At 42.9% G+C, this 26,871-nt stretch overlaps 3 protein-coding genes across 3 annotated transcripts; 2 read left to right on the top strand and 1 right to left on the bottom strand.

The window, feature by feature from the left end:
• Positions 1–20,209: 20,209 nt before the first annotated feature.
• On the bottom strand, positions 20,210–20,605 carry LOC308286204 (histone H3.3 type 2-like; the record flags this gene model as incomplete). The annotated part of the gene is made up of 1 exon (XM_080727163.1): positions 20,210–20,605. One exon carries the CDS (start codon positions 20,603–20,605, stop codon positions 20,210–20,212), a length of 396 nt encoding a protein of 131 aa, XP_080583289.1.
• A 2,264-nt stretch (positions 20,606–22,869) lies between these two features.
• Positions 22,870–24,216, top strand: LOC308286193 (protein LSM14 homolog A-like; the record flags this gene model as incomplete). Its single annotated transcript, XM_080727153.1, has 1 exon — positions 22,870–24,216. The coding sequence occupies one exon, from the start codon at positions 22,870–22,872 to the stop codon at positions 24,214–24,216; it is 1,347 nt and encodes a 448-aa protein (XP_080583279.1).
• A 1,719-nt stretch (positions 24,217–25,935) lies between these two features.
• On the top strand, positions 25,936–26,871 carry LOC308286182 (solute carrier family 25 member 32-like; the record flags this gene model as incomplete). Its single annotated transcript, XM_080727143.1, has 1 exon — positions 25,936–26,871. One exon carries the CDS (start codon positions 25,936–25,938, stop codon positions 26,869–26,871), a length of 936 nt encoding a protein of 311 aa, XP_080583269.1.

The raw sequence follows: 26,871 nt of genomic DNA, 5'->3' as shown, positions 1-26,871 counted from the left end.
TGCATTACACAATTACTTTTTTATTTTATTCATGAAAATCCTAGCTTTTTAGGATTTTTTTTAGGAAAATAATAATAATGAAGGGACCCATAAAAATGTGTCCATGACCCACAGATGGGTGCAGGAACCAGTGGTGTACAGTATATACTATAGCAACATTATGTTTTATTTATTAATATATATATTTTTTTATTGGCCTAAATGGGTAAAAAAAAAAAAAACACCATAAACGTAATGTCAAATCAACCCCACATTTTAATAGCATGTTTATGGGCATATACAGAGTGCACTGCCAAAGGTGCTTTATCATTTGACCATAGGGGGCGCCAAAATGTGAAATATTGTTAAATGTTGAACCTGGCAAGGCTGAAAGAAAGAAAGAAAGAAAGAAAGAAAGAAAGAAAGAAAGAAAGAAAGCTGATTAGTTTGATCTCACCTGTCACTTCCATCCAGCTCTGTGGTGACTCTCCAAGGCCAGAGATGAGACACTTGTAGAATCCTTCATCAGACTTGTTAGCATTGTGGATGGTCATCTGTCCTGTAGACTCAGCCCTGAGGAGGAATCCATCTTTATAGAAATCAGCTGGGAGGTTGGAGGATGTTTGTCTCCATGATGCCAGGTGTCTGCAGTGCAGTGTGACATCACTTCCTTGCATCACAGGAAGTACAGGACTCTGCAGGATCACACCTCCATCTAAAATGTACAACAGTAAACAAGGAAATATTTAAATCGTTTTTTGACCCTGAGGTCATCATTTAATGTCATGCCTGTATGTGTATGTGCTTTAATTTGTGTAGGAATGTGTGTGAATGAAGGGATGCAGGGTGCCTGGCTGATGGAGGAGGAAAATAACGTACTAACTTTGATTTATAGTGTTTATTACATTAACCCTTTAAGGGCTCCACAAATGTCTTCTAAATCCTAACAGCTTTCTGAAAAATCAATGTTTCTTCTCAAACTTTTTCATGTCTAGGACCCACAAAAGTATGCAGTAGGCCTATGTATTTGGACACGGACCCCCATCTCAAAACATTCTGTTGCAGGGACCCTCAGACTCATTACATGTACAGTATATATACAGTAATTATATTGATTGTACCAGAGATGGTAATGTTGATGGTCTGGCTGAGTTGTCCTGACTGGGACTGACACCAATAAACACCACTGTCCTGATGAAACGACGGCCAGATGTAACAGTACGACCCTCCTACACAGAATCACAATGAAAAGAAAGAGCATTCACTTTAAATCAGTCAGTCAGTCAGTCAGTCAGTCAGTCAGTCAGTCAGTCAGTCAGAATGTCTGTCCATACCGTAGTATTTTCCTCCCCAATGTCCCCATCCATTGCCGCAGGTTCCTTCCACCCCCTCACTGGTCAGTCTTCTCACAGACCATCCCAGCATAGACTTCCCTTCCTCCTCACATCTCAGTATGATGTGCTCACGTTCAAAGAACTGAAATCTTTCAGGTCTGACTCTCACTGACACTGTATGGAGAGAGAGAGCGAGAGAGAGAGAGAGAGAGAGAGAGAGAGAGAGAGAGAGAGAGAGAGAGAGAGAGAGAGAGATGTAGATACATTCCACCTGTTGACATGATGTGTTGTGATCACATGTGAGTACTGTAGTTCTCTGTCACTGTAAATAACAACATGATCATTAGATGACAGAACAACAGCAACACATCTGACTCAGGCCTGGAATGTCATCACAATCACAATCAACGTTATTGTTACATCACACTTACAGCTGTAAAAACATGGTTGCAACAAGATTTTTTTTTTTTTTGTTATTTCCACAAAAAGAGAAAGGTAAGAAGAAGAGTGGGCAGAGAGATAAATAGTATATGTGTCCTATAAGTACCTGGTCCTCACTTGGCCTTTGATGTTGTGATTATTGAGGGCACAAAGGTCAAATGCAAGAGCAAGTTTTGTTTGAACTTTTCCAATTTCATTCTCTTTCACATTGTGTTGTTGTATAAATAATCAGCTAAAGTGTTCCCTGATTAATGTAAATACTAGACACTATCTAGTAGACTGGTCACCTATGCTCTGTCATGAGGGCCGGGGAAGGAATATCAGTGCATGTTCATACAACACAGTGGTGGAACAGCAGTGGATGGACAGACAGACAGACAGACAGACAGACAGACAGACAGACAGACAGACAGACAGACAGACAGACAGACAGACAGACAGACATATGGACAGACAGACACAGATATTTGGGGTTTTCTGTCTGACTGAATTGCCACTTGGCTCTGCACACCTGCAAGTCACATGACCACACAGACACACGCACACACACACACACACACACACACACACACACACACACACACACACACACACACACACACACACACACACACACACACAAACACCACTGCCAGTGCGTTCAGATAATAGGAAACAGCCAGCTAAGTGCATAGGCTACAGGGCAGAACATTGCTACATACGTTGTAGCAATACAATGCACACATGTTGGCATAGGAAACAACAACTCCTCCAAATTGAGCGTCTTCCTATAATAGCTGATACAGAGCAGGACCTTGCTAACTGTTTGGCCCTCCTTTTGGAGAGGCCGGCCATTTGAAGGTCCCTCACGACCAACCTGTACAAGTGCCCTACCAAAGATAAAAACACTAAAGTTTACATCTGTAGCCTAGCGTGCACACAGACACGCACACATATAGATCGTATCTACTCTACACCCACTCATCAGATGCTATGCATTGTGGGATGTGTGGTCTGAGAGATGATAGAAAGCCTTGCAAGGCCGTTTTCACAGAACTACAGTTTCCACAACATGATTCTATAAGCTGTGTTTTTATAAAACTGGTGGCTCGAACTGCAAAACCAATATTTAATATGATAGCTATATGATTCCTGAAGTCAGAAATAAAAGACGAAAAACATTTAAAAAATACCTAATGATCCACAGATGATGCATACATTATCATTTCAAAATTCAACAACAGGTCATGTACTGTACACAGTACATGACAGTTGAAATGGAACATTTTCAAAGATATTTTCAAATAAATTAATGTTGAAGTAAAAGTTGTGACTTGCCTTCTGATCTCCCAGGGCTGCAGGCTGCTATGCAGAGCAGCAGCATCAGGAAGGAGCTCATTGTAGCTCCTGACTAGACTGACACTGAAACACACTGATCACTGAGCTTTATAATGACTAGACTGACACTGACACACACTGATCACTGAGCTTTATAATGACTAGACTGACACTGACACACACTGATCACTGAGCTTTATAATGACTAGACTGACACTGACACACACTGATCACTGAGCTTTATAACATACACTGCTGGAGGGAGGGACGCCTCAATCAACCTCATGGAAAGAATCTGATATAACATACGTCAGGGTGACCACACGTTTTTTTGCAGAGAGCATAATCTGCATAGTGGAAAGAGAGCTTCCCTCAAACTGTAGACGAGGTGTGTGGTCAAATATCACCATATCATGTCATGTCATGTCATGTCATGTCATGTCATGTCATGTCATGCCCTGCAATATGCAATGCCATATCACATGCCATGCCAAGCCAGTTATCATAACTCCTTCTGTTCGAAATATGTATTATGCTTGTATGTTAGTCTGATGGGCACACATGTGGATGGCAAGTCTTAGGGAGGATACAGTTGATTATGAATATAATTATTGTTGTCAACGTTTAATAACATCCTTGAAGCTGAACATAAGGGAGTGATGTACACTACGTACAGTCTAGGGCAGGGGTCGCAACTTTTTGATGTGAAGTGCCAAGTTTTCATTTTCTTGATAGTCAGTGTGCCATGAACATTACGTTTAATTATGACACCACATCAACATTAAATAATTCCAACTGATTTTGATTTTTTTCACATCAGGATGTAGGCCTAATGATCATTAGACTCGATCATTAGATTAACAATAATCCTCCCTTCTCCCACACTCCCTGCCCAGTCAGAGTTAGGAGTTTGAATGAATGTAGATTTATGTGCAGGATTTCTATACAGATGTGAGGGTACTTAGTTTAACTGATTAAACATTTTTGAATATTTAATTTTAGAAGAAAAAAACCCTTCTCACACCTATGCCAGTGTGCCAGTGATCACCCTCCCCTGTGCCAATGTTGGCACCCGTGCCTAAGGTTACCTACCCCTACAGTCTATAGAATCACTATCACCATGATGAATGCATTTTCAGTAATAACAATAATAATAACTACACTCAAATTCACAGCTTGGTGCTATAGACTTGCATGAAATACTGTAAATTAAGGAGTCATGTGAGAGTAGCTCAGTCTATTTTAATGAATAGTGGATATTAACCAGCATCATGGGCCTCAGTCTATTTTTGGAGTGTTTCTTTTCCTGTGAAGATAGCTGTGCCTTGGTGCAGGTGTGTGTGGTCTGTGGTTACAGACAGTAGCTTACACCAGTGCTTCTCAAACTCCTTCAAGTCAAGGACCCCTAAATGAATGTGCATCTGAAAATATGTTTGTACCAGGGACCCCCATACCAGGTTTGTGGTGTAAAAAAAAAAGTAAAAAAAAAAAAAAAAAAAAAAAAAAAGCTAAATACAAATATTTTGTTGGGGAAGCCCACTCTTTGAGAACCCCTGCATTAGACCACAGACCACCATAACTGTGAGAGTGTACAAATAGAACCAACGGGTCCATTTGGTTTTATTTGTACACTCGTGAGTTATGAGCTTCTCTACAACTTGTGACCTGACGTGACAGTATACCCACTACCACCCATTCAACAGCAGACTGACGTGACAGTGTACCCACTACCACCCATTACCACCCATTCAACGGCAGATTCTTTCCAACGCTTACCGCCGTTGACGTCGATGCGGTGGAGAGTTGCCTTAAAGGTGGGTTTACCTGAAAACTCATAAACCACAGGGTGTTTTGACATCTTTGCTGAGATATTTTGTTTTAGTCAAGCAGAAAAAAGGTTTCCATAATGGGAAGGATTTATCTTGAGAAGTGTGTTGGTCTAAACAACCGTCATCCATCTTCGTCATGGTGTTTGGCTGCAGGGTTGTTGTTTCATGTCATGTCAAATGTGCAGGTTGGGGACAGCAATGAAGTGACACTTATCTGTCCCCTGGTTATGACACTCTGGGCATGACAATTTAGGCTGATTCGGTGTGTGTTTTCTACTCCAATCCAATCCACTTTATCCCATTTAGGTTGGGAATGCTTTTTTGTTTTTTTTTACCGTGTTTATAATCGGTCTCAGTCCTAAATGGGTTAATTTTATTTCATAGCACATTTTACAACAGAGGTTTATAAAGTGCTGCACAGAAAATCAAAAGCTTAATACACTGTATACGTTAAAAACACAGAAAAACAACAGCAAAATCACACTGTAAAAAAAATATACAAAATAAACAACAAAGGACACAAATCACTGGTATCCAAGGTCTTACGAGTGGCACCACCGCCTGGTTCGGGAACTGTACAGTAGCTGAACAAAAAGCACTGCAAAGAGTGGTGCGTACGGCGCAGCGCATTGTGGGGGGTGAGCTTCCTTCGCTCCAGGAGTTACACGGAAGGCGATGTGCAGCTAAGGCCGTGAGCATCATTAAGGACACTTACCACCCCAGCCATGGCCTGTTCAAACCGCTGCGGAACCCTCGGCCAGGCAAGCGATACCGTAGCATAGGGAGCAGTACCACTAGACTCTGGAAGAGCTTTTATCCAGCAACAATGAGAATGCTGAATGAGAGCTAGGCTGAACTGGATCTGTTTTCATGCACTGACTAACTGATCTGATCGGTTTTATGTTTTTATTGGACTTTTAGAGATACATTTATAACTCTTAATTATTAAGCACATGAGCCACTTTCTTTTCTGCACTTTACTCCTATCCTTAATTGAGCTTGAAACTGCATTGATGGGCCTGCACAATTAAGAGTTTCACCCATGTTCTTGAATGTGATGTGACAATAAAGTTTGATTCTGATTCTGATTCTGATTCTAAAGTTGGGACTGTGCTGCCGGCTACACGAATCTGGATATTTCTGAAGCTGGACATTTCTTTATGCGATTGGGGCTTGCAGCCACACGAAGCTGGATATTTAGGCCGCGAAACTGGATACTTTTGAAACCGGATAAATAAGTGAAGATATTGAAACATAATCTGATTCACTGGATCCGTGTAGGCATGGAACACGGATATCTCTGAAGACTTTACTGTCTGTGTGCTTGTCCCCCTAGTGGAGGTCTGGGGACCCAGATTATTTTAGACCTAGATATCTTTGTCGTGTGGACCTAGATATTTTTCTATGTAGATCTGGGGTGTATGAAATATCCAGATTTGTCTGGCCTAGGCCTTAAGGCGAGCTTTAAGGCTAGTTTGACATGGGAGGGGAGCACATTCCATAATGTGGGGCTACGGCAGAAAAGGCTCGGTCACCTCTGGTCTTTAAACAGGTCTTCTGTGTGACATTAAGCTTCAGCTTGTAAATGGATAAAATCATGGCAGGCTGCATAAGAGTGGCCTTATTTAAAACTACAGCAGAGCAGGGTAAAACATAACACTGGCCTTTTTTTAAACTACAGCAACGTAAAACCATGGCAGGCTGCATAACACTGTTCTTATTTAAAACTACAGCAGAGCAGGGTAAAAACATAACACTGGGATTTTTAAAACTACAGCAGGGTAAAAACATGGCAGGCTGCATAACACTGGCCTTATTTAAAACTACAGCAGGGTAAAAACATGGCAGGCTGCATATCACTGCTCTTGTCCACCAGTAACCAGTGTCACATGATCACATCCCATGAGGCCTTGCGTGAATAGAGGGTATGTGCATGACATCATCATACCAAGAAGTTACGCGGGAACGCCTACTGAGTGAAAAAAAAAAATCACACCCGTGTGAAGTGGAGCTGTGTGTGTGTGTGTGTGTGTGTGTGTGTGTGTGTGTGTGTGTGTGTGTGTGTGTGTGTGTGTGTAGATCATGTGTACCGATTTTTGTGACATTTGAAGAAAATATGTAGGAAAAGGAGCAAAAAGTGTGTTTTGGAGAAAATTCAAGATGGCGGAAAATCTATCCTGGGGAGATGCGTCTTGACCCAAGGAATCCAGGGAAAAAAGAATTTTAATTTTCCGATCTACGGTTCAAGAGCTACGGGGCAAAACGTAAAGTGGGCCGTTATAGCGCCACCATGAGGCCGAGTGATGTAATTATTTTTCGATTCATTCTTAAAATCATTATGAATCTCCTCTCCGAGGTTTGAAACTGTAGCTCCTATGGTTTACGAGAGAAAAATACTTGAAAGTGATTTCTTGCATTGTCCCATTATAAGTCAATGGGGACAATTAAGCGTCGTTTTTTGCCGATTACGTCGGCATGGTAAGGCGGATCGGAACGAAACGAAAGGTAATAGAACACCATTCCCGGCCGAGCCGCACATTTTGATGTATATATTGCGCGAGTGGCGTAAATGGTGCGGCACTAGTTACGCGCCGAAGTCAGGCTGAGTCAGGCTACATACACACACACACACACACACACACACACAGACACACAGACACACAGACACACAGACCCACACAGCCACGTATAGGGAGCCTGTGTTTCACACAGCTCCAAAAAAAAGAAAAGTCTGTTTGAGTCATGAGGAGTCAGCAGGGGTCAGGAGGAGTGAGGAGTCAGGAAGTTTCCCAACGAGTGCTTGAGTGGCATATGATGGCTTGAGTGGCGCTGAGTGGCAAACGATGCATACCCTCTATAATGGGCATAACGTCCTGTTGTCGGTCATTCAGTTTATTTCAATGATCCATCCACCCACCCATCCATCCATCCATCCATCCATCCATCCATCCATCTTCAACCGCTTATCCGGAGTTACAAACTTATTATGGTCATTCAGGGCTATATTTGTGTTTTTGATTATGTTATTGGACATTTTGTAAGTTTAATTATGACAAAATGTCCACCACAACCCAGCATGGTGATGATCCCTGTCCATTTCCTGCAGGGAGGGACATAACAGCCCTCAAGCCCTCATAGACTTCACATGAAGGTGAGCCTAGAAGTCAGTGAGTCTATCAGTCTATCATGCTCACACATTGACCCTTATTGGCTCTGCTCTGGACTCACCTATGAAAATCTAACACACTTTTACTTTTTTATTAACCTGAACTGGAAAACAAACTACAAAACCAGCCTGGAGTTTCATGCCTCTTTGTACACTTTACTATAGAGACTGTATGTGATGTCTGACAATAATAAACACTTTACTATAGAGACTGTATGTGATGTCTGACAATAATACACTTTACTATAGAGACTGTATGTGATGTCTGACAATAATACACTTTACTTTACTGTTAATCATGGTTATTTTGGCAACAATAATGGTGACAAAAGTTCTTGAGATACAGCATATAGGTGCACCTGAGTCTGTGAAGGTACCTATATGCTGTATCTCATGAACTGTAATAGATACAGACACATACTTGGTACCAGAATATCCGCAATGCCCAACTTTATATTCAACTTTAACACATTTATGGGTCTTAAAATCAATGCATTTAGAGTTTTAAAGGAAAAGACATGTTTTCGGACGGACATCTTGGATTTCAGGGGCCGCCATCTTTGATTTTCAAGTGGCCCGGTTTCTTAAATCGAAGAGTGGCCTCCAAAGATGATGTGTACCAATTTTCAGGCTTGTATCACCAAGTGAACGGTTATTCTCTTAAAAACAAACAAAGCTGATCTCTTCAGTCAGGACTCTTCTTCTGCTGAACCCTCAAAGCAGAAGCTTCTCAAGGAGGAATGTCAGTACACCACTAAGTGAAAATTTCCAAATTGGGCCCAAGTGTCAATATTTTTGTGGCCACCATTACTTTTCAGCACTGCTATGCATGGAGTTCAACAGAGCTTCACAGGTTGCCACTGGAACCCTCTCCCACTACTCCATGACAACATCACAGAGCTGGTGGATGTTAGAGAACTTGCACTCCTCCACCTTCCATTTGAGGAAATCCAAGATGTCCGTCCGAAAACATGTCTTTTTCTTTAAAACTCTAAATGCATTGATTTTAAGACCCATACATGTATTAAAGTTATAGTCATTGACGAGTTTACTAAAAGCCCTGTTATACAGTCTTACGTACTGTATTATACAGTACAGTGGTGTTATACTGTGCAGTGTTATGCCCTTTGTCATAGTGAGACTGGGTTAGATAATGCATGTGTATCACTTCGAGATGAGAATGTAAATATCACTCACCAAGTTGATGCAAGACTTTCATTTCATTTGCAGTGATGCCAATCTCCTCATATTCATGGCCTGGGACAACCGGGCTCTCCGGCTCTGCAGGCGTGCTCTCTAATGATTCAGCTATGACCGCTGCATACGTACACAATGGTATTTACTAGTTAACATGATGTTTAGACTGATGCATGGTTCATTGTAAATGGTAAATGTTTAATTTATATTGTGCTTTTTATCCAAAGCCTTTACAATGATTGTGCATTCATACACCAATGGCAGAGGAAACCATGCAACATATAACCAGCAGATCAGGAGCAATTTAATTAGGGGTTCAGAGTCTTAATAACTCGGGGGGAGCCCGGGATTGAGTTCGATCCCAGGCTCCTGGCTCTACCAGCCGCTCTACCAGCCACTCTACCCCTGAGCTACTGTCGTTCCATTGTTTACCCGGTATCCCAGAGTTTAGAATTAACAGAAAGTTATTTAGATATCATGTTGTTTAGACAGATCCAAGTTTCATTGTTGGAATCCTATAGTTTCTATTACCAGTAAGACTCCCTAATCGGGAGATAAGCGACCGTCAGGTCGAATACATAAACTTTAGAAGGCAATGGTAGGCAATCAGGAGGGAATATGGGAAATGGGACAGATCCATGTTGATGACATGACTTTTTACCATGTCGTAGTTGACTAGAGTTGATGCTGCTTACTTTGATCTCACTCTTAAGCAGCTCTGGATAAGAGGTTTCATTTAACACTTTGAATGCCAGCCCCCCCTGGCCCCCGTCCCTTACCAGTGCCACCATTAGGTCCCATTCATTCTGCCCCGATTCCAGGGAATATATTGAAAATGATCCGATATTCACATCGGAACAAAAATGGGAGGTTTGGTAAAAGAGGATTTTTTTTTTTACCAAAAAAAATTTGGAGTGATTTCGGTGAGCGGTTTTGGAGATAGGTGCTCGAGAGTGCGCACTGCGCAAACCAGTCAATAACCTCAGAAATCTAGATTCTGAGATATTTGAGTTCAAAGAAAAAAAACTTTAGGAAGCCATAGCGACAAATTGGTAAATGCTAACGGAACACAAGTACCCTTGACAGAAAGAATAGCATGCCTACTTTATTTTCTGCAAAAAAAGTGAAAAAAATATTGTACCATCGTCTAGTTTCAAGGGGGCAAAGTGAAAAAGTATGAAATGACTCAGAAGGTGGAAATTGCCTTACATTTTGATAGAACTATGCACTGTGAATTCACTGTGTTTTTACCTGGTCTAGAAGGTCAGGAAGACAAAAAGTCAGAAAAGCGATGTCAACCTTTTATTTTATGGCAACATCGAACCCTAACCCTGGTGAGTACCTCACACATCCAGCATGAACATATTTATGTTCAACAATATTTACAAATATTTCCAAAAAAAAAATCACAAATATGACTTCACAAAAATAAAATATAACTGGATAAAAGTAAAATAAAATAAATGTGCAGCAAGTAAAGAATAAATAAAATAATATAAAAGTCAAAAAAAGGCATTCAACAAGCCAACATTCAGGAGTCAAAGGCACCACAAATCAAGGTCAAAGATGGTACTGTTCACCGTGTGTGTGTGTGTGTGTGTGTGTGTGTGTGTGTGTGTGTGTGTGTGTGTGTGTGTGTGTGTGTGTGTGTGTGTGTGTGTGTGTGTGTGTGTGTGCGCGTGCGTGTGTGTGTACCTCAGGTGCCTCAAAATGGCCTGGTACCTGTTCCTTGCCATTGTTCTGGGAAAGTACGGCATGGCAATGTTTTTTTGACCACTGCATGGCAATCTCCGGCTTGTGAACGATAGCTGTGAGGAAGAGAAGTCCCAGAAAGTTCTTCAGCTCCCCTAGAGTGACATTGGTCCAGGCAGCGAACCTACAGTGTGTATGACCTATGCCTGACTCCTCCGCTCTCGCTATCTCCGCCATCATACTGTCCTCTGCGTTGTCATTGGTCTGGTTGCAGATCGGGCTCCCATCCTTCCTCCATCCAGTCAGACTCCACGGGCCCTGATATGATAGAAATAAATACAAAATACTAAATGAACGTGCTTCTGTATAATTTGTATGTTCTTTAGCAAAGGCTGTCGCACAAAAGTAGTGAAAACAGCAGATCTACAAGCGAGGCGTTGTGTGCTTGTAGATCGGCTGTTTTCACTAGTCTAAATAATTTCAAATGTATATATGTATATATACGTGGCCACTGAATTCTATAGGCTCTGCTTTGATACAAATTTGATACAGATTTGAGATCGATTTGATAGATTATTATGTCACACACACACACACACACACACACACACACACACACACACACACACACACACACACACACACACACACACACACACACACACTGATTGTATTACTAAACTATCTATCTAGGTATACACACACAATAAAAAACTAAACTATAAAGAAATGTATTCTTACTGGAAGAAGTTGGAGGAACTTCATACACCTACTACAAACCATGGATTGACATCTAGACCTACTGCACATACAGTATGAAACAGAGCTGATACCTTTATGTACTATGAGGAAAATAATGCTGCTATTTGTACCCTGTATATATATAAAATGACAATGCGACATAGCTCTGTTTGAACAATGCTGTACCCCCTCCAACTGTATATTTTCAACTGTTTTTTTTATTGTATGTGTGATACTTGCTTTGGCAATGTAAACGTATGTTTTCTCATGCCAATAACGCTCCTTTGAATTGAATTGTATATTACCAAATGCACCCTACGTGGAAAAAAAACAATAGCAGGTCAGGCTTATTGACATCGGTTATTGATTGATTGAAGAATGTATTACAAGCTTGCATTAGAGTAGACCTACAGATTCATGGCTCATTTCCACAGGAACACACTTTATGCATATCATACAGTGGTGTGTTCTAGATTTTTTTTGAGGGCATACGATCAGCTACTATTCGTTTGGCCAGGGCAGACGCTATAGTACATAATCCCTATCAAATACGCTACTTTGAAAGGTTCACGAGGGCAGACGCCGTTCATATTTTATTGTTCCTCCATCACGGAGGTATAGAGGCCGGCGCCTGGCGGCGCCGTGCCTGCGAGGGTGTCCCAAGTCGGGCGAGGTGTGGAGGGTAGTCCCCGGTGAGTCCCCAGAACACAGCACTGATCTCATATAACATTGAAAGACAGACAGACGTATAGAACATATTGAAACGTAAAAAGCATAGCTTTATAATGCTTACCCGGTTCGCTGATCGCAGCACACCTCAGCAGTGCTTCCTTCAGGGCAGGGGGAGACAGAGCACCGCAGCGACCGGGTCGTCCTCCTTGGCTAAGTCCACGCACGGCCTCATTTGGGTGTATTAGCGCCCGCTGCAACTCCGCTCTCCGGGGCCATACCTATCGGTGCAGCCGGTGGGCGCCGTAAGATGATACACTGCTCCAAACAGCCTGCCTCCGGTCCGGCTCCGGTCCGTCCATTTTACAAAATGGACGGCCCCAACCTACAAAGAAACTAGCCCTTCCCTTCCCCCACTCCTCCTAGGTAAAACATCTACCTTCCGATCTCTCTCTCTATCTCTATCTCTCTAAATAATACTACATCTAATGATTTTATAACTAATTCTAGCTCATTCTCTCAATATATCTCTCTCTCCCTCTGATTGCTGTGTGTCCGGACGGTAAAAGTCACTGAATTCTTTGAGACCCTTGTTTCTGGGGGGAACCGGCCAATCAGCATGCTTGAATTTGGTCACATAAGCGTGTGATGTCATGCAGGGGCGTCAATTGGGTATGGCAGGGGTATGCAGCTGCCATACCTTGACAGGGGGAAATAATAAAAATGTACTTTTCATCGTGCCTGTTGCTAAGGTATGGCAACATGACTGGTGTCTTCACCAGACACCAGTCATGTTGCCATACCTTAGCTTGTTCTGAACTGACGCCACTGAATTGTCATGCATGACGACCGTCCCATCGTCCAAAAGGGCTGTATCTTGGTTACCGCATAGATCCAACACTGTACTACTGTAATATGAAAAAAAAGCATCTGGCGTCATATGACGCCAATATTATTTTCTGGCATCATTGCCAAGTGCGTGTCTGACGTCATATGACGCCCTGGCACTCAAAGTGTTAATTTAAATATCACTCACCAAGTTGATCCAAGACTTTCATTTCATTTGCAGTGATGCCAATCTCCTCATATTCAACACCTTCATCCCCTTCGTCTTTTTGTGAAGATTGTCTTACTAGATGACAACACAATTAGAAAACTACTGGTGAAAAAATATATATATTTTTTACTGTTTTATATGCAGCATTAATGTAATAATAATAATAATTATTATTATATAGGATGACAATGTTTTCACAACATGTCACGCACGCAGACACACATTCACACGCACACGCACACCATTGACATAACAGATTATAGGAGGCTATTGACACAGTTCATATAAAAGAGAATAATTATACTATGACAACCACTTAAATAGATTACATGAATTTAACATTACTCACGGTTAACAGAGGCATGTGTTCTTCTCACACACAGGCTGAGGAGAATCAGCAGCAGCACAATCACAAGGACTGTGACAATCCTGGTGACCTCTTTAAGAACAAAATCTGAAATTGACTTTGTGTAGTTAATTTACATGTTGTTGGATGAATAAAACAAACTTTTTTTAATCTAAAAGAATATAAAAGATTGTAAAAAAAGAAAAGTACAAGAAAAACTCTAGCTCAATTCTCTCTCAAAGAATGTGGCTGGAGTAGAATGCCAGAAAAAGTGGCGGAATAAATAAAGAAGAAAACATATATATTGGGTAGTTAGTGTTCACTAGTGTTCACTCATCAGTGTGTAGGACAGGTAAAGTCACAACAAATGAAAGGAAAGGAAAAGGAAAAAATACTGATTTAGTTTGACAGTATGAGTTGTTACTGCTGATGAAAGTAGTGGTGCCTTCACTATAGATTAGTGAACTGCTTATGAAAGTATATTGTATGTACCTGGAGGAGGAAGAAGGAAATCACAATAGATCTCAGCTGGTTTAACATTCTTACATTGTCTCTGATGTTCAAATGATCTTTTGTGCAAACCAGAGTCATTTCCAGGTCCTAAAGTCAAAATCAAAACCTACTTTTTAGTGTTTGATAGTTTTTCCCACCTTGCTTTCAGACAGGAATGTCAAACAAAAACATCTTTCACACAAAATAATGCACAGAACGCAGTGATGAGCTGTCTTATTATTATGACGTCAATGTGATTTAAAAAACAAAGCAGACAAAACAGTTGTTTACCTCCACTGTGGAGTTCACATCTGTCTTAATGTTCTCCTTGACTTCACCACAACCAAGCTCCTTGCACAGCTGGTTCTTAATGTCCTTTGTTACATTTAGAGGACACACATGGTGCTCCCACTCATCATGGAATTGGACACTTGTGCCTCCGCACTCCTCTGTGGTTGTGAACCTGATGCTGTCTGTAACAAGTGAAATGAAAAACTGTGCTTTATTTCCTGTCATGTGGAAACACTGCTGCATCCAAACTTTTGAACATCAAATGAAAATAAAAAACTGAAAATATCCCATAGACCCTACTCCTACTGTATAGGTCTTTATCCACTTCAATGTTCAAAAAGCATATTTTACAGAAAATGGATTTCTTCTCTTTTTTCATTAGAACATAACACATCAGTAAACAATACTGAAGTAAAAGATTGTGTCAAAATAACAACCTGATATAGAATATAGTAGCCACTACAGTATACTGTATGACATACAACATGTTAAAATGATAGAGCCTTCTTCTGCAGACAACATGGAAGAACTGCATCAGATGTTTACCACGTCCGTTGCCTGGGCTCTGAGTCCAGTCTTGGGCAGTGTGAGACAGTCCTGAGTCAGTGTGCTGGAGGACCGGTGTCTGTCTACTGTTCAGGTCAATGCTTTTATTTACATGAGATAAGAGACACTCTTATGATTTGTTTTTGTAAAAAATGTCTGCAGAAGAAGGCTCTATCATTTTAACATGTTGTATGTCATACAGTATACTGTAGTGGCTACTATATTCTATATCAGGTTGTTATTTTGACACAATCTTTTACTTCAGTATTGTTTACTGATTGTTTACTGATGACCAACATTCACACATAGTTTGCCAAGAGAAGGACTGTGGCCGTGCTGTGTTCTTTAAACAACATGGAAGAACTGCATCAGATGTTTACCACGTCCGTTGCCTGGGCTCTGAGTCCAGTCTTGGGCAGTGTGAGACAGTCCTGGGTCAGTGTGCCCACAACATGGCGAGGCAACGCCGCACTGAAGTAGTTGGGGTGCCCCCACTGGCCCACTAATTGTCGGCCCATCTGGGCATATGTGGACATCTAATCTTTGTGTACTGTAGGTTTACCCTCCTGGCAAACAACGAAGGCCGTCTTGTCACAGTTGGTCTGTGGTTCTGGTTTCACGATGATGCTCTCAGTCAGGTCGGTGGTGTGATTGGTCGGGTACATTGCCAGGATGGTCACATTCCCCTTGATGTTCTGCTCGATACCGGTGAAGGCAGCTCCACAGCCCAGGTCTTTACACAGCATTTCAGAATTAGCTTCAGTCCAGGTGTGTGCACACACACCCCCACAGCCTGCATGGGTGCACACCTGCACTGTCCCCCAACACTGCTCTGACAGCGCTGCAGTAATAGTACCTGTTGAAATACACGTTAAAATCAAACAGAAAATAGTGAGGACATCTTACTGAACTATATTCTGTAGAATACTCATAGTGGGGAAGAAATAAAGATATCATGATAAATGGAAAATCAAACTAATCACACACAACAGCAACATTACAGCAACGTTACAAGGGTAAAACATTACCTGAACATTCCACCAAAGCGAGGCTCTGATTGGATGATGTTGTGTTGTCCTTTGGACAGTGGAAGAGTGACGTCTCTGTGGAGGAGCAGTTGTACGTCTCACTCCAAACATCATTCTCCATTCTAGGATCTCCAGAAGGAACGTGAGAGAACAGGGTGACATTAGTGGCGTTCCCACAATGCATTTGTAGACACGCCACATCAGCAGTGTGGTTCCACGTCTGATTGGTCCCTGAGAGCCAGTAGTCCTTCCCAGCATGCTCTACTGCTACCTGGCCAGAGCAGTGTGTTCCATTCCTCATGAACACCACATTGGGGTCTGAAAAGAGGAGGAATTATTAGGGAAACAAATGTGTGCTTTACTAGAGACTGGTTCCACTGCTTTCCTGTCTTTCCAAAAGTCTTGACTCATATACCCTTCTCTGGGGGCCGCCATTCAGTAGACACTAAAGTAATGATGACTAAATAAGCTTACAAACAAAACATCCACCAAACTCCTGCAATAATATACAATACTACAATAAAGAATCATCATTATACTTTCACAGATGACATGAGCCTTGGAAGTGCATGGGGCAGAGTCATTGTACTTGGCCTTGCAGTGCCACAGTGACGTCTCAGAGCCATTACAGTTGACATTGTCCAGTATTCCATGTTGTCCAGTGATGGTGGTGCTGGTGTAAATCACCTCCAAGAAGATATTCAAGGTATTTATGAATACACAAACTTATTAAAGATTGAGAGCTCACCTTGCCAAATATGAGTTATTCATGTCATATTAACCATACAGAATGAGAGCTCACAGATAAGTTATTCATTATTAACCATAAAGAATCAGAGCTCACCTTGCCACAGCCCAACTCTCTGCAAACCACTTCTCCATCATTTATGTCCCAGTCTGAACCACACACAGGCTGCAGACCCATAGAACTATTGATGTAAACTGAACCAGAACAGTCACTGTGACTGTGGTTGGCTAAGAGAGTTATGTTGATATTTTCTGTAGAGACATTAATGGATTTCACATAAAGAAACAAGTTCTGTTACAGTTTTGGATCATCTTTGAAGTCACAGAAATTACTGATATACGGAGTCTAAACTGCTTAAATATGCATCCCAAATGATACAAAATACAGACAATAAAAGACTGGAAAAAGGAGATGACTCTTTTTCAATCCAGTTGCTGTGAAACTATGTGATGTATGACTATTCATGTTACCTGAGCAGTTCAGTGTCGGTGGGACCGATTGGCTCCTATCACAGGTAAAGTTGTGTGTGACACTGACTCCACATCTCAGTTGTTTGCACATCATATCAGCTGTTATGTTGGTGTTTTCATTGCAGGTAATATTCCACATGTCACCCTCCTCCACCACCAAGGTTCCAGAACAGACGTTGTCCCCGTCTTGAAGGCGTAACATGGGGTGATCTGTTAACATACACCTTTATGTGAAAATGTACCATGACTTTGGCACTGAATACTATAACATTCATTGAACAGTGCACAATGCATAATATTTTGTGTATTGTGTGTGTGCCTGAATAGCGCACTTCACAGCACGAATGCACAGAGTGCTTTACAGATATACAATAAAAAAAGTAAGCTCTACAGTTGCAGAATAACAGATACACAATAAAAAAAAATAAAAAGTAAGCTCTACAGTTGCAGAGAAGACACCAATCAATAAAAAGAGAATAAATTAAAAACACCCAACAGTAAAACAGAGAATACCCACGAACAAAAGAACAGTAAAATCAGGGATGCCTAATAAGTGACCAAAGGCCTGTCTGAACATGTGTGTTTTAAGATGCCTCTTAAAGGAAGCCTCTGAGGGGGCCGTTTTTAGGTCCAGGGGGAGGGCGTTCCAGAGCTTTGGGGCTATCGCCTCAAAGGCTCAGTCGCCCTTAGTTACTATTGGTCCAAGGGACCTCAAGGAGGTGCTTATCTGCTGATCTGAGTGAGCGAGTGGTAGGGTTGGGACAGATAATTTCTGTAATGAATTGCTCTAAAAGTAAAAGTGGGGACTTTGAAATGGATCCTGTAGTGTATCGGGAGCCATTCTTGGAAATTGTGAGTGTGGCGACAAAAACTGCTTTTGATGTTGAGGGCTGCTGCATTTACTTTGGGTTGATACTTACCTGTTATAAGTGTATCTACTGTTTGTTTCTAACTTACTTGAATACATATCATTGTTTAAGTTTGATTACCTGTATATTGGGTTAATACTTTACCTGTATACTTGCTTTGGTTAACCTGTGTGTGTATATTATGTCAGCTTCATACGCACGCGCAGTAATGTTTTAACTGCCATCCATGGTTTGACCACCACTAGGCGAAGGCTGCTTCAATGCTCTACCGTGTTTCTGGGCAGAACGTGTATTAGAGATATGTCAATGTGAGGTTAGAAACAGCGCCGGTCACATGGTTCATGTTAACTCAAAATGTCACTTTTCCCTCATATACTCAAGAGGTAATATACCAGTAAGACTCCCTAATCGTAGAGAGCGGACAGCCCCGCCCCCAGCTATTCATTTGTGGCAGTGGGGTTTGAAGCGCCCGGAAGACTGCCGGAAGTAGTAGAACTTGCCTAAAAATCAAACCTTGGTTCGAAGTGAAGCGGTGAATCTGTATTCTTTGTGTTCTAGATCTATACATTCTGTGATCTATACTTTCTATGTGCTTTAGTTCTAGTTCTGAATGAATGAATGACTGTCTGGAGAGCCAAATTGTCATGTGAAGCTTGGCCAATCCTCAATTCTTCATTCTGGACATGCACGGGACATGTACGGGACAGACATTCAATCTCATTCAATCTGATGCATGGGACAGGTACGGGACAGACAGAGCCACACCTTGGAAGCGGCTTTCACCGCTTCAACATTTTTTGCCAATTTTGTGGAAGTGAGGCACCGAGCAGGCGCAATAGCGTTGAACTGCACTCCCAGGTTAGACCACCAGGCTATGGCTGCTTCAACGTTCTACCGTGGTTCTGGGTGCTTGCATAGACTACAAAGCATTCTGTAAATGTCCGGTTCGCGCTTTGTCACTATTCGCCAAGGTGGTGCCCCTAGAGGCAGAAACAAAGAAGTACAATCACATTGATGACATCAAGAATCTCCATATAAAAGTGACAGAGAAGCCCTACAGACAGATATGGAAATCTCCATATATGAGCATAAAAAAAGACAGATAGATACAGAGACTTACGAGTTTATCTCTATCTCGGGTTTTAATCGATATTGGATCCAATCAACTTTCCACTCGCACCGCACACCAAAATAAATTAAAAAAAAAATCACACCCAATGTGAAGTGAGCGGTGGTCGTGCTTGCATAACGTCTTCAGACTAGGATTTGAGTCTAGGATGTACAGGCTATGCTACACACACACGTTTTGCTATGGCAAAACGCTGAGGAAAAAGGCTACAGACATACGACATATGACATCACTAGACAAACATGATGCTATGTACACACATTTTACTATGGCAAAACGCTGAGGAAAAAGGCTACAGACACACGCAGAGCCACTCTTAGGAGCGGTTTACCACCGCTCAATAAAAATAAAAACTCGCACAAAAAAAAAAAAATGCTACTTGAATGTCCTCATGTTCCTCAGGCAGGGGCAGGGCCTCATCTTCTGTTAGAGCTGTATTCTGAAATGAAGAAATGTACATATTGTCCTGTCCCTTTTGAAATCTACCTTTTCAATAGCCTATCTTTAACCACTTACAAACATGGGCATCGCTATTTTGGGCAAATCTCCAATTGATATTCAACAATAGCGAAAATCTACATTCTACAACATCTCAGAGCGCATCTTGATGTGACTCGTATAGTAGCCTATACGAGTATACCTTAGTGGTTAAGAACTTGTTGAGGGATGTGATCTGCTGTGCAGAGAGGAGATCAAAAGCCTCCTCATTTTTCCAAGTCGTGTAATCTTCTGCCTTGTCTTCTACTTGTCTTCTGCCTTGTCTTCTACCTATTCTCAGCCTCTATACTTTCCTCAGTCTCATCAAGAATACAGGAAGGTTAGGAGCAGTTGGAAACAGAAAGAATATTGGAAAATAGTCATTTCAAGCTCAATCCCCGCGAATGCGTCGTGCCAGTTGCATGTCTTTGGGCATTATGGTGACACGCTTTTCGTGAATGGCTAACAGATTGGTGTCCTCAAACAAGTCCACAAGATAGGCCTCGCTTGCCTCCTGCAAAGCACCAATGGCTGAACTTTGGAAACGCAGATCATGCTTGAAGTCCTGGGCAATCTCTCTCACTAGGCGCTGGAAGGGCAGCCTGCGAAGCAGCAGCTGAGTGGACTTTTGGTAATGACGGATTTCACGCAGGGCCACGGTACCAGGCTTGTAACGTTTCTGCTTCCTGCTCCCACCTTCGGAAGGGTCCAACCTGCGGCCAGACTTACTGTACTGCTTCCGTGGGGCTTTGCCCCCGGTCCTATGAGTCTGCTTTACACGAGCCATGGTCGTTATAGATACAAACCTACGTTGAATATATACAAAACTTAACCTGATGAAAATGTTCCTCCAAAACTATTGTTTAAATGAGCAAGCATGTAACATTCTCATCTTTTATGCTCTACAGTAGATGAATTGAATGACAACACCCCTCCAAAGCATTATGATTGGACAGTGTCATCAGTAAGATTTCGATTCAGCCAGAGTTTGGAAGCCAACATTTGTACACCATGGCTTCTACGGGGAAAGCCGTACAAGAAAGTGTACGTGTCCAAGACTCCAGGTCCAGTGTAATCTCTCAAACTTGGACCATTCAGTGCCACATCTCTTTGCATGCCAGTATGCAGAATATATTTTCATATTCACTGTGTCAATACGGTGTCATCAACATGACATTGTAGATCGACATGGAGGCGATCCCATTATTAGACCCTGTCTTGCCATATCACAGTTTAGACAGTGGAGTATGTGGAGTATGAATCGACCCTAAGAAGATGTCAGTTTACATTTTTGAGCGGTGGTAAACCGCTCCATAGAGTGGCTGTGCGTGTGTCTGTAGCCTTTTTCCTCAGCGTTTTGCCATAGTAAAATGTGTGTACGTAGCATCATGTTTGTCTAGTGATGTCATATGTCGTATGTCTGTAGCCTTTTTCCTCAGCATTTTGCCATAGCAAAACGTGTGTGTGTAGCATAGCCTGTACATCCTAGACTCAAATCCTAGTCTGAAGACGTTATGCAAGCACGACCACCGCTCACGTCACATTGGGTGTGATTTTTTTAAGTTTATTACACTTAATGGGCAAAGCCACTGTTGTGTTGTATAATGTCATGTGTTTTGTTGAACAGATTGAGAAATGGAATATCCCTTCAGTTTCATTAATGCGTTATTATGCAGGAAATAAATAACGGATTGGAACAAATGTGGTTTTATTCAAAGACCACATGAGACTGACACAGTATGTCCATATATGGGCATTCCCAGAAGTGGTGAATGTAGAGGATAAGAGCGTCTCCAACGTGCCCAGCCAGAATAGAGATGGGGACAACAAAGACCAAGACCCACCGGGCCCCAACTGTTACTACAACAAGTCCAAGTCATTCTTCGACCAAATCTCCTCCTACGATGACACCAGGAAGGCCAATGACAAATCGGGGAAACGGAGACAGGCCTGGGCAGAGGTGAGACGGCTGAACTCTGAGACGTTCAGCCTCCCCTCGCGGCAGAACCGAGGCCACGGAGGTTGCAGTGACAGAAGTCACTCTAACAGCCGAGGGTCCGCTGGTGCTCCCCATGGAGGCGGTGGCTATAGGGGAGGGTACAGAAGCAGCCACGGAGACCGGGGGTTTGCAGACTTACCAGAGTACAGGAAGGACAACAAAGCGTCAGCATAGTACAACTTGAGGAAGAATCAGTGGAAAGGTCCCGGTGCACAAAAGGTTGTTAAGTTGGTTCTTGTTTCTATTTTACAGATGTAGATGTAGTTTTTTTTTTCCTCAGCATTTTGCCATAGTAAAATGTGTGTGCGTAGCATCATGTTTGTCTAGTGATGTCATATGTCGTGTATGTCTGTAGCCTTTTTCCTCAGCGTTTTGCCATAGCAAAACGTGTGTGTGTAGCATAGCCTGTACATCCTAGACTTAAATCCTAGTCTGAGGATGTTATGCAAGCATGACCACCGCTCACTTCACATTGGGTGTGATTTTTATATATTAAATGCATATATTAATATTTTGTAAATTATCAACGGAGAGGAAAACTAGACCAGGTCAACCTGGTTGTGCCAGACCCCCTGTCTGTCATCATCATTTATGACATCATGCCTTTTGTAGGCATGTCATCATCATGTCATCATCATATATACCCTTTATATAGAAAACCCGGACAGACAGACCGACATTTGCTTATGTAGGCCTACCCATTTCATGGGTCTGGCAATAATTGTATTTGAAAGTCACTATGATGTCACAATGATGTGACGTCACTGTGACGTCATATTGTTGTGAATTCATGCAACATTCCGAATACATATTGAATCAATATGACATCATCGTACTGTTATTATGAGCACTGTCCAATCGGTAGGAAGGGTGACATCATCAAATGAGACAACATATAAGGTGTGTTACTTATGTGCTCCCAAACGTATTGGTGAAGTGGTTAGCTGGATTTGGCCTATGTGGTAAAGGAATAATAAAATATATTTTGGGTCTATAGCATCTGCGATAAACCATCTGTGTACCAGACTTGCCGAGCCCGCAAGGCAGAGACAATGAGCGCATCAACGCCATATCTAGGGAGCAAACTCAGCATTATCTCCAAGGCCGAGAATCGCTACGAGGGAATCCTCTGCGCTATAGACACCGTCAACACCACCATTGCACTTGCCAAGGTCCGTTGTTTTGGCACAGAGAATCGCCCCACAGACAGGCCCATCCCGCCCAGCGATGAGATCTTTGAGAACATCGTCTTCAGAGGAAGCAACATTAAGGATCTGGTTGTTCTGTGTGAGCCACCTAAGCCAACATGCTCTCTGCTCCAGGACCCCGCCATTGTCGACTTCATGGGCTCAGCTCCATCATCCACTGCCTCATTCCATTCGGGTGGTTCCTGTGGCCTCTTCAACAGGGTCCCAGTCCCCCAGTTTAACCATCCTGAGTTTCCCCCGCAGTTTGGAGTTGTCGGCGGCACTGGGCGATCCGCAGCAACTCAGTATCAGGGCAGGGCCATTGGCCATGATCTCACCTCCGCCTCACAATCTCCAGTTCATAGTAGCCCAAGCCTTGATGCTCTAAGGGAGACCCCCTCCCTGAGGCAAGCCACCCCATCAGCACCATCTTCCAACCCCACTGCTCAGGTGCCCAGGATGGGACACAACATCCCCCGTTATGGCCATAAAGCACCCACCGCCACCGGCCATGGAGTTCAGAAGGCTCAGGATGGCACAGAGCTCAGGCGGGCCACATTCCCCAAGCCTATGTCTGAGCAGGCAAGAGGTGGTGAAGGCAGGGATACCTCTAAACGTTCCACAGCAGTTGTAGGTGCCCTGGCTAACCACCGCGAACGAGGAGGAAGTCATCGCGTCCAGGGACGCTTAAATGTCCGCTGTGACGGACCCATGAAGTTTGACAAAGACTTTGACTTTGAAAGCGCGAACGCTCGGTTCAGTAAGGGGGAGAAAGACGGGGAGTCTCCCAGCAAACCAGAGAAAGTGGTGAATGTAGAGGATAAGAGCGTCTCCAACGTGCCCAGCCAGAATAGAGATGGGGACAACAAAGACCAAGACCCACCGGGCCCCAACTGTTACTACAACAAGTCCAAGTCATTCTTCGACCAAATCTCCTCCTACGATGACACCAGGAAGGCCAATGACAAATCGGGGAAACGGAGACAGGCCTGGGCAGAGGTGAGACGGCTGAACTCTGAGACGTTCAGCCTCCCCTCGCGGCAGAACCGAGGCCACGGAGGTTGCAGTGACAGAAGTCACTCTAACAGCCGAGGGTCCGCTGGTGCTCCCCATGGAGGCGGTGGCTATAGGGGAGGGTACAGAAGCAGCCACGGAGACCGGGGGTTTGCAGACTTACCAGAGTACAGGAAGGACAACAAAGCGTCAGCATAGTACAACTTGAGGAAGAATCAGTGGAAAGGTCCCGGTGCACAAAAGGTTGTTAAGTTGGTTCTTGTTTCTATTTTACAGATGTAGATGTAGTTGTGGTTGTATATGTGTCACTAGCACTGTAAACGTAGAACTGTAAATTTCCCACAGCTGCAGACCCCTCTTGGAGCAGCTGCCAGTGAAAGAGTCTCACTCTTCACTGGAATGCCCTCACCCTTCAAGATTCCCAGGTGGCTGAAAATATGTATAGCCTAAATATAATTTCAGTCAGTTTGTGTTTTTTTCCCCCTTTCTTTTTCTAAGCAACCAATCCCTTTGATAATATTTTGTTTGGTGTTGAGGCTCAGTCCTTTGACTGGTATAGCTTTATTTATTAATAAGATTAGCGATTGGTAATCAATCTCCATTTTGAAATTGTCATTATAGGCAAAACACAACAACAACTAAACAACTACATTTTCATAATATAAAATAAAGCTTAAGTGGTGAATTGATTTGTTGGTGTATTAAAAAATAATAAAAAAATAGATTTTAAAATATTGATCAAAAAAGTAATTGATCGCAAAGATCATTGTGGATTGCAGCCTTACAACTGGTCTTCGAGACCCTTTTAAGGTCTAGGGGAGAGTTTGAAAGGTTGAATTACCGAGTTGTTGAACATGAGATGTACAAACTGGAACTGCACTCTGTCCAGGTGCCAACATGCGCTTTGTGCACAAGTAGGCCAACTGGCCATGCTGGCTTTTAATGATGGTTGCCAGAAATTCTGGTCCCTGATTGGGCAACGGGCTTAAACACGGGCAGACACCGACATACATACGCAGTCGCAGTACTTGTGCACTCTACTGGTGCAAGTAACAACCAACTTGCGCCTTGTGCCCTACTAGTGGCCTACTAGTGGCCTACTAGTGGCCTACTAGTGCGCCAGCAGAGCGCGCCATGAGGTGCGCTCACCACTGGCATCACCAGGAATGCTGGTCCCTCATTGGCTGTTAATGATGACGTTGCCAGAAATGCTGGACCCTGATTGGGCTACGGGCATAAACAAAGAAGGACACCAACATACATACACATCACACAGGTCTGGAGCTGTAAAGGTGCTGCTTTAGTGATGTTCTTAACAAACGTGTGAAGTGAGCAGTTCTGATGATGATGATGATGATGATGATGATAGACCCACAGGATAGGGACATATAATAATAACATCAGTAATTGTGGAAAGATAAAGGGGGTGCACCGTTTACATCCCAGCCACACTAACCAGTCCTTCATGCTGGTCTGATTGACAAATTGTGGCCTCGTGAACGAGGCACGGAAACAAACAACATAGTCTGTCTGTCACCTGCCACCACGCAGTGTGGCCTTGTTCTTCCTTGTGGCCAACTTATTTATTCCTTGTGCGTTTGGACACTGATCAACGGCAACAGCCCTAACTTAAACCTGACTAAACCTACAGTATGGCCAAGCCAAACCCTACGGAGATTATTTACATCATACTTACCTCATCTATGACATCAGTGGCTAATATGATGTCAGTATTATGACATCAGTCCTCAGTGATCCACATGTTTTTACAAAGAACGAGACATACACAGATGAATCAACTAATATAGGCCCCACACATAAAGAATGAAAAGGCTCATTTTGTTGAACTGTTTTGTTTGCTGTGACTGTAGATGAATTTTATGATCACGGTTTACGCTCATCACTGAACAAGTGAACATGGACCCTGCCCCTGTAGGACCTTCAGGTCCCCCGGGGTCCAGTCGTATCCAGAAAATGTTGAGCCATGTGAGGTTGGAGAACCTGGCCGCCGGTCTCAGTGGAGGAGTGGTGTCAACAATGATGCTGCATCCTCTGGATTTGGTCAGAGTCAGATTTGCCGTAAGCGACGGGCTGGAATTAAGGCCCAAATACAACAGCATTTTGCACTGTTTGAAGAGTGTCTGGCAAAAGGAGGGGCTTAGAGGACTCTATCAAGGAGTGACTCCCAATGTTTGCGGTGCTGGGGCATCGTGGGGACTCTACTTTTTATTTTACGATGCAATCAAAGCATACACACAAGAAGGACGTCAAACAGAGTTGAGTGCCACAGAGCACCTCGTGTCGGCAGCTGAAGCAGGTATGCTGACTGTCACCTTAACCAACCCTATCTGGGTAACCAAGACCCGCTTGTTGCTTCAGTACGACTGTGACCCATCCAGTAAACAGTACAAGGGCATGGTTGATGCTCTGGTAAAGATCTACCGCCACGAGGGAGTGCCAGGTCTATACAGGGGATATGTCCCTGCTCTGTTTGGAACTTCTCATGGAGCACTGCAGTTAATGACCTACGAGGAGCTAAAGAGAGCATACAACAGATACGATAAAATGCCTCCGGACAACAAGCTGAGCGCATTGGGATACATCACAATGGCTGCATTATCCAAGATATGTGCTGTGGCTGCAACGTACCCATACCAGGTGGTGAGAGATCGTCTACGCGACCAGCACAATAAGTACAATGGGGTCATGGATGTCATCAGAAGGACATGGAGGAACGAGGGCGCAAGAGGTTTCTACAAAGGTGTAATCCCCAACCTTATCCGTGTCACTCCAGCCTGTTGTATCACATTCATAGTATATGAAAATGTGACCCGCTTTCTTTTGGGTCAATAA

This window comes from Nannobrachium achirus, assembly GCF_963921795.1.
Source record: "Nannobrachium achirus genome assembly, chromosome: 1".
Taxonomy (NCBI): domain Eukaryota; kingdom Metazoa; phylum Chordata; class Actinopteri; order Myctophiformes; family Myctophidae; genus Nannobrachium; species Nannobrachium achirus.
This window is presented reverse-complemented; position numbering and strand designations above follow the sequence as displayed.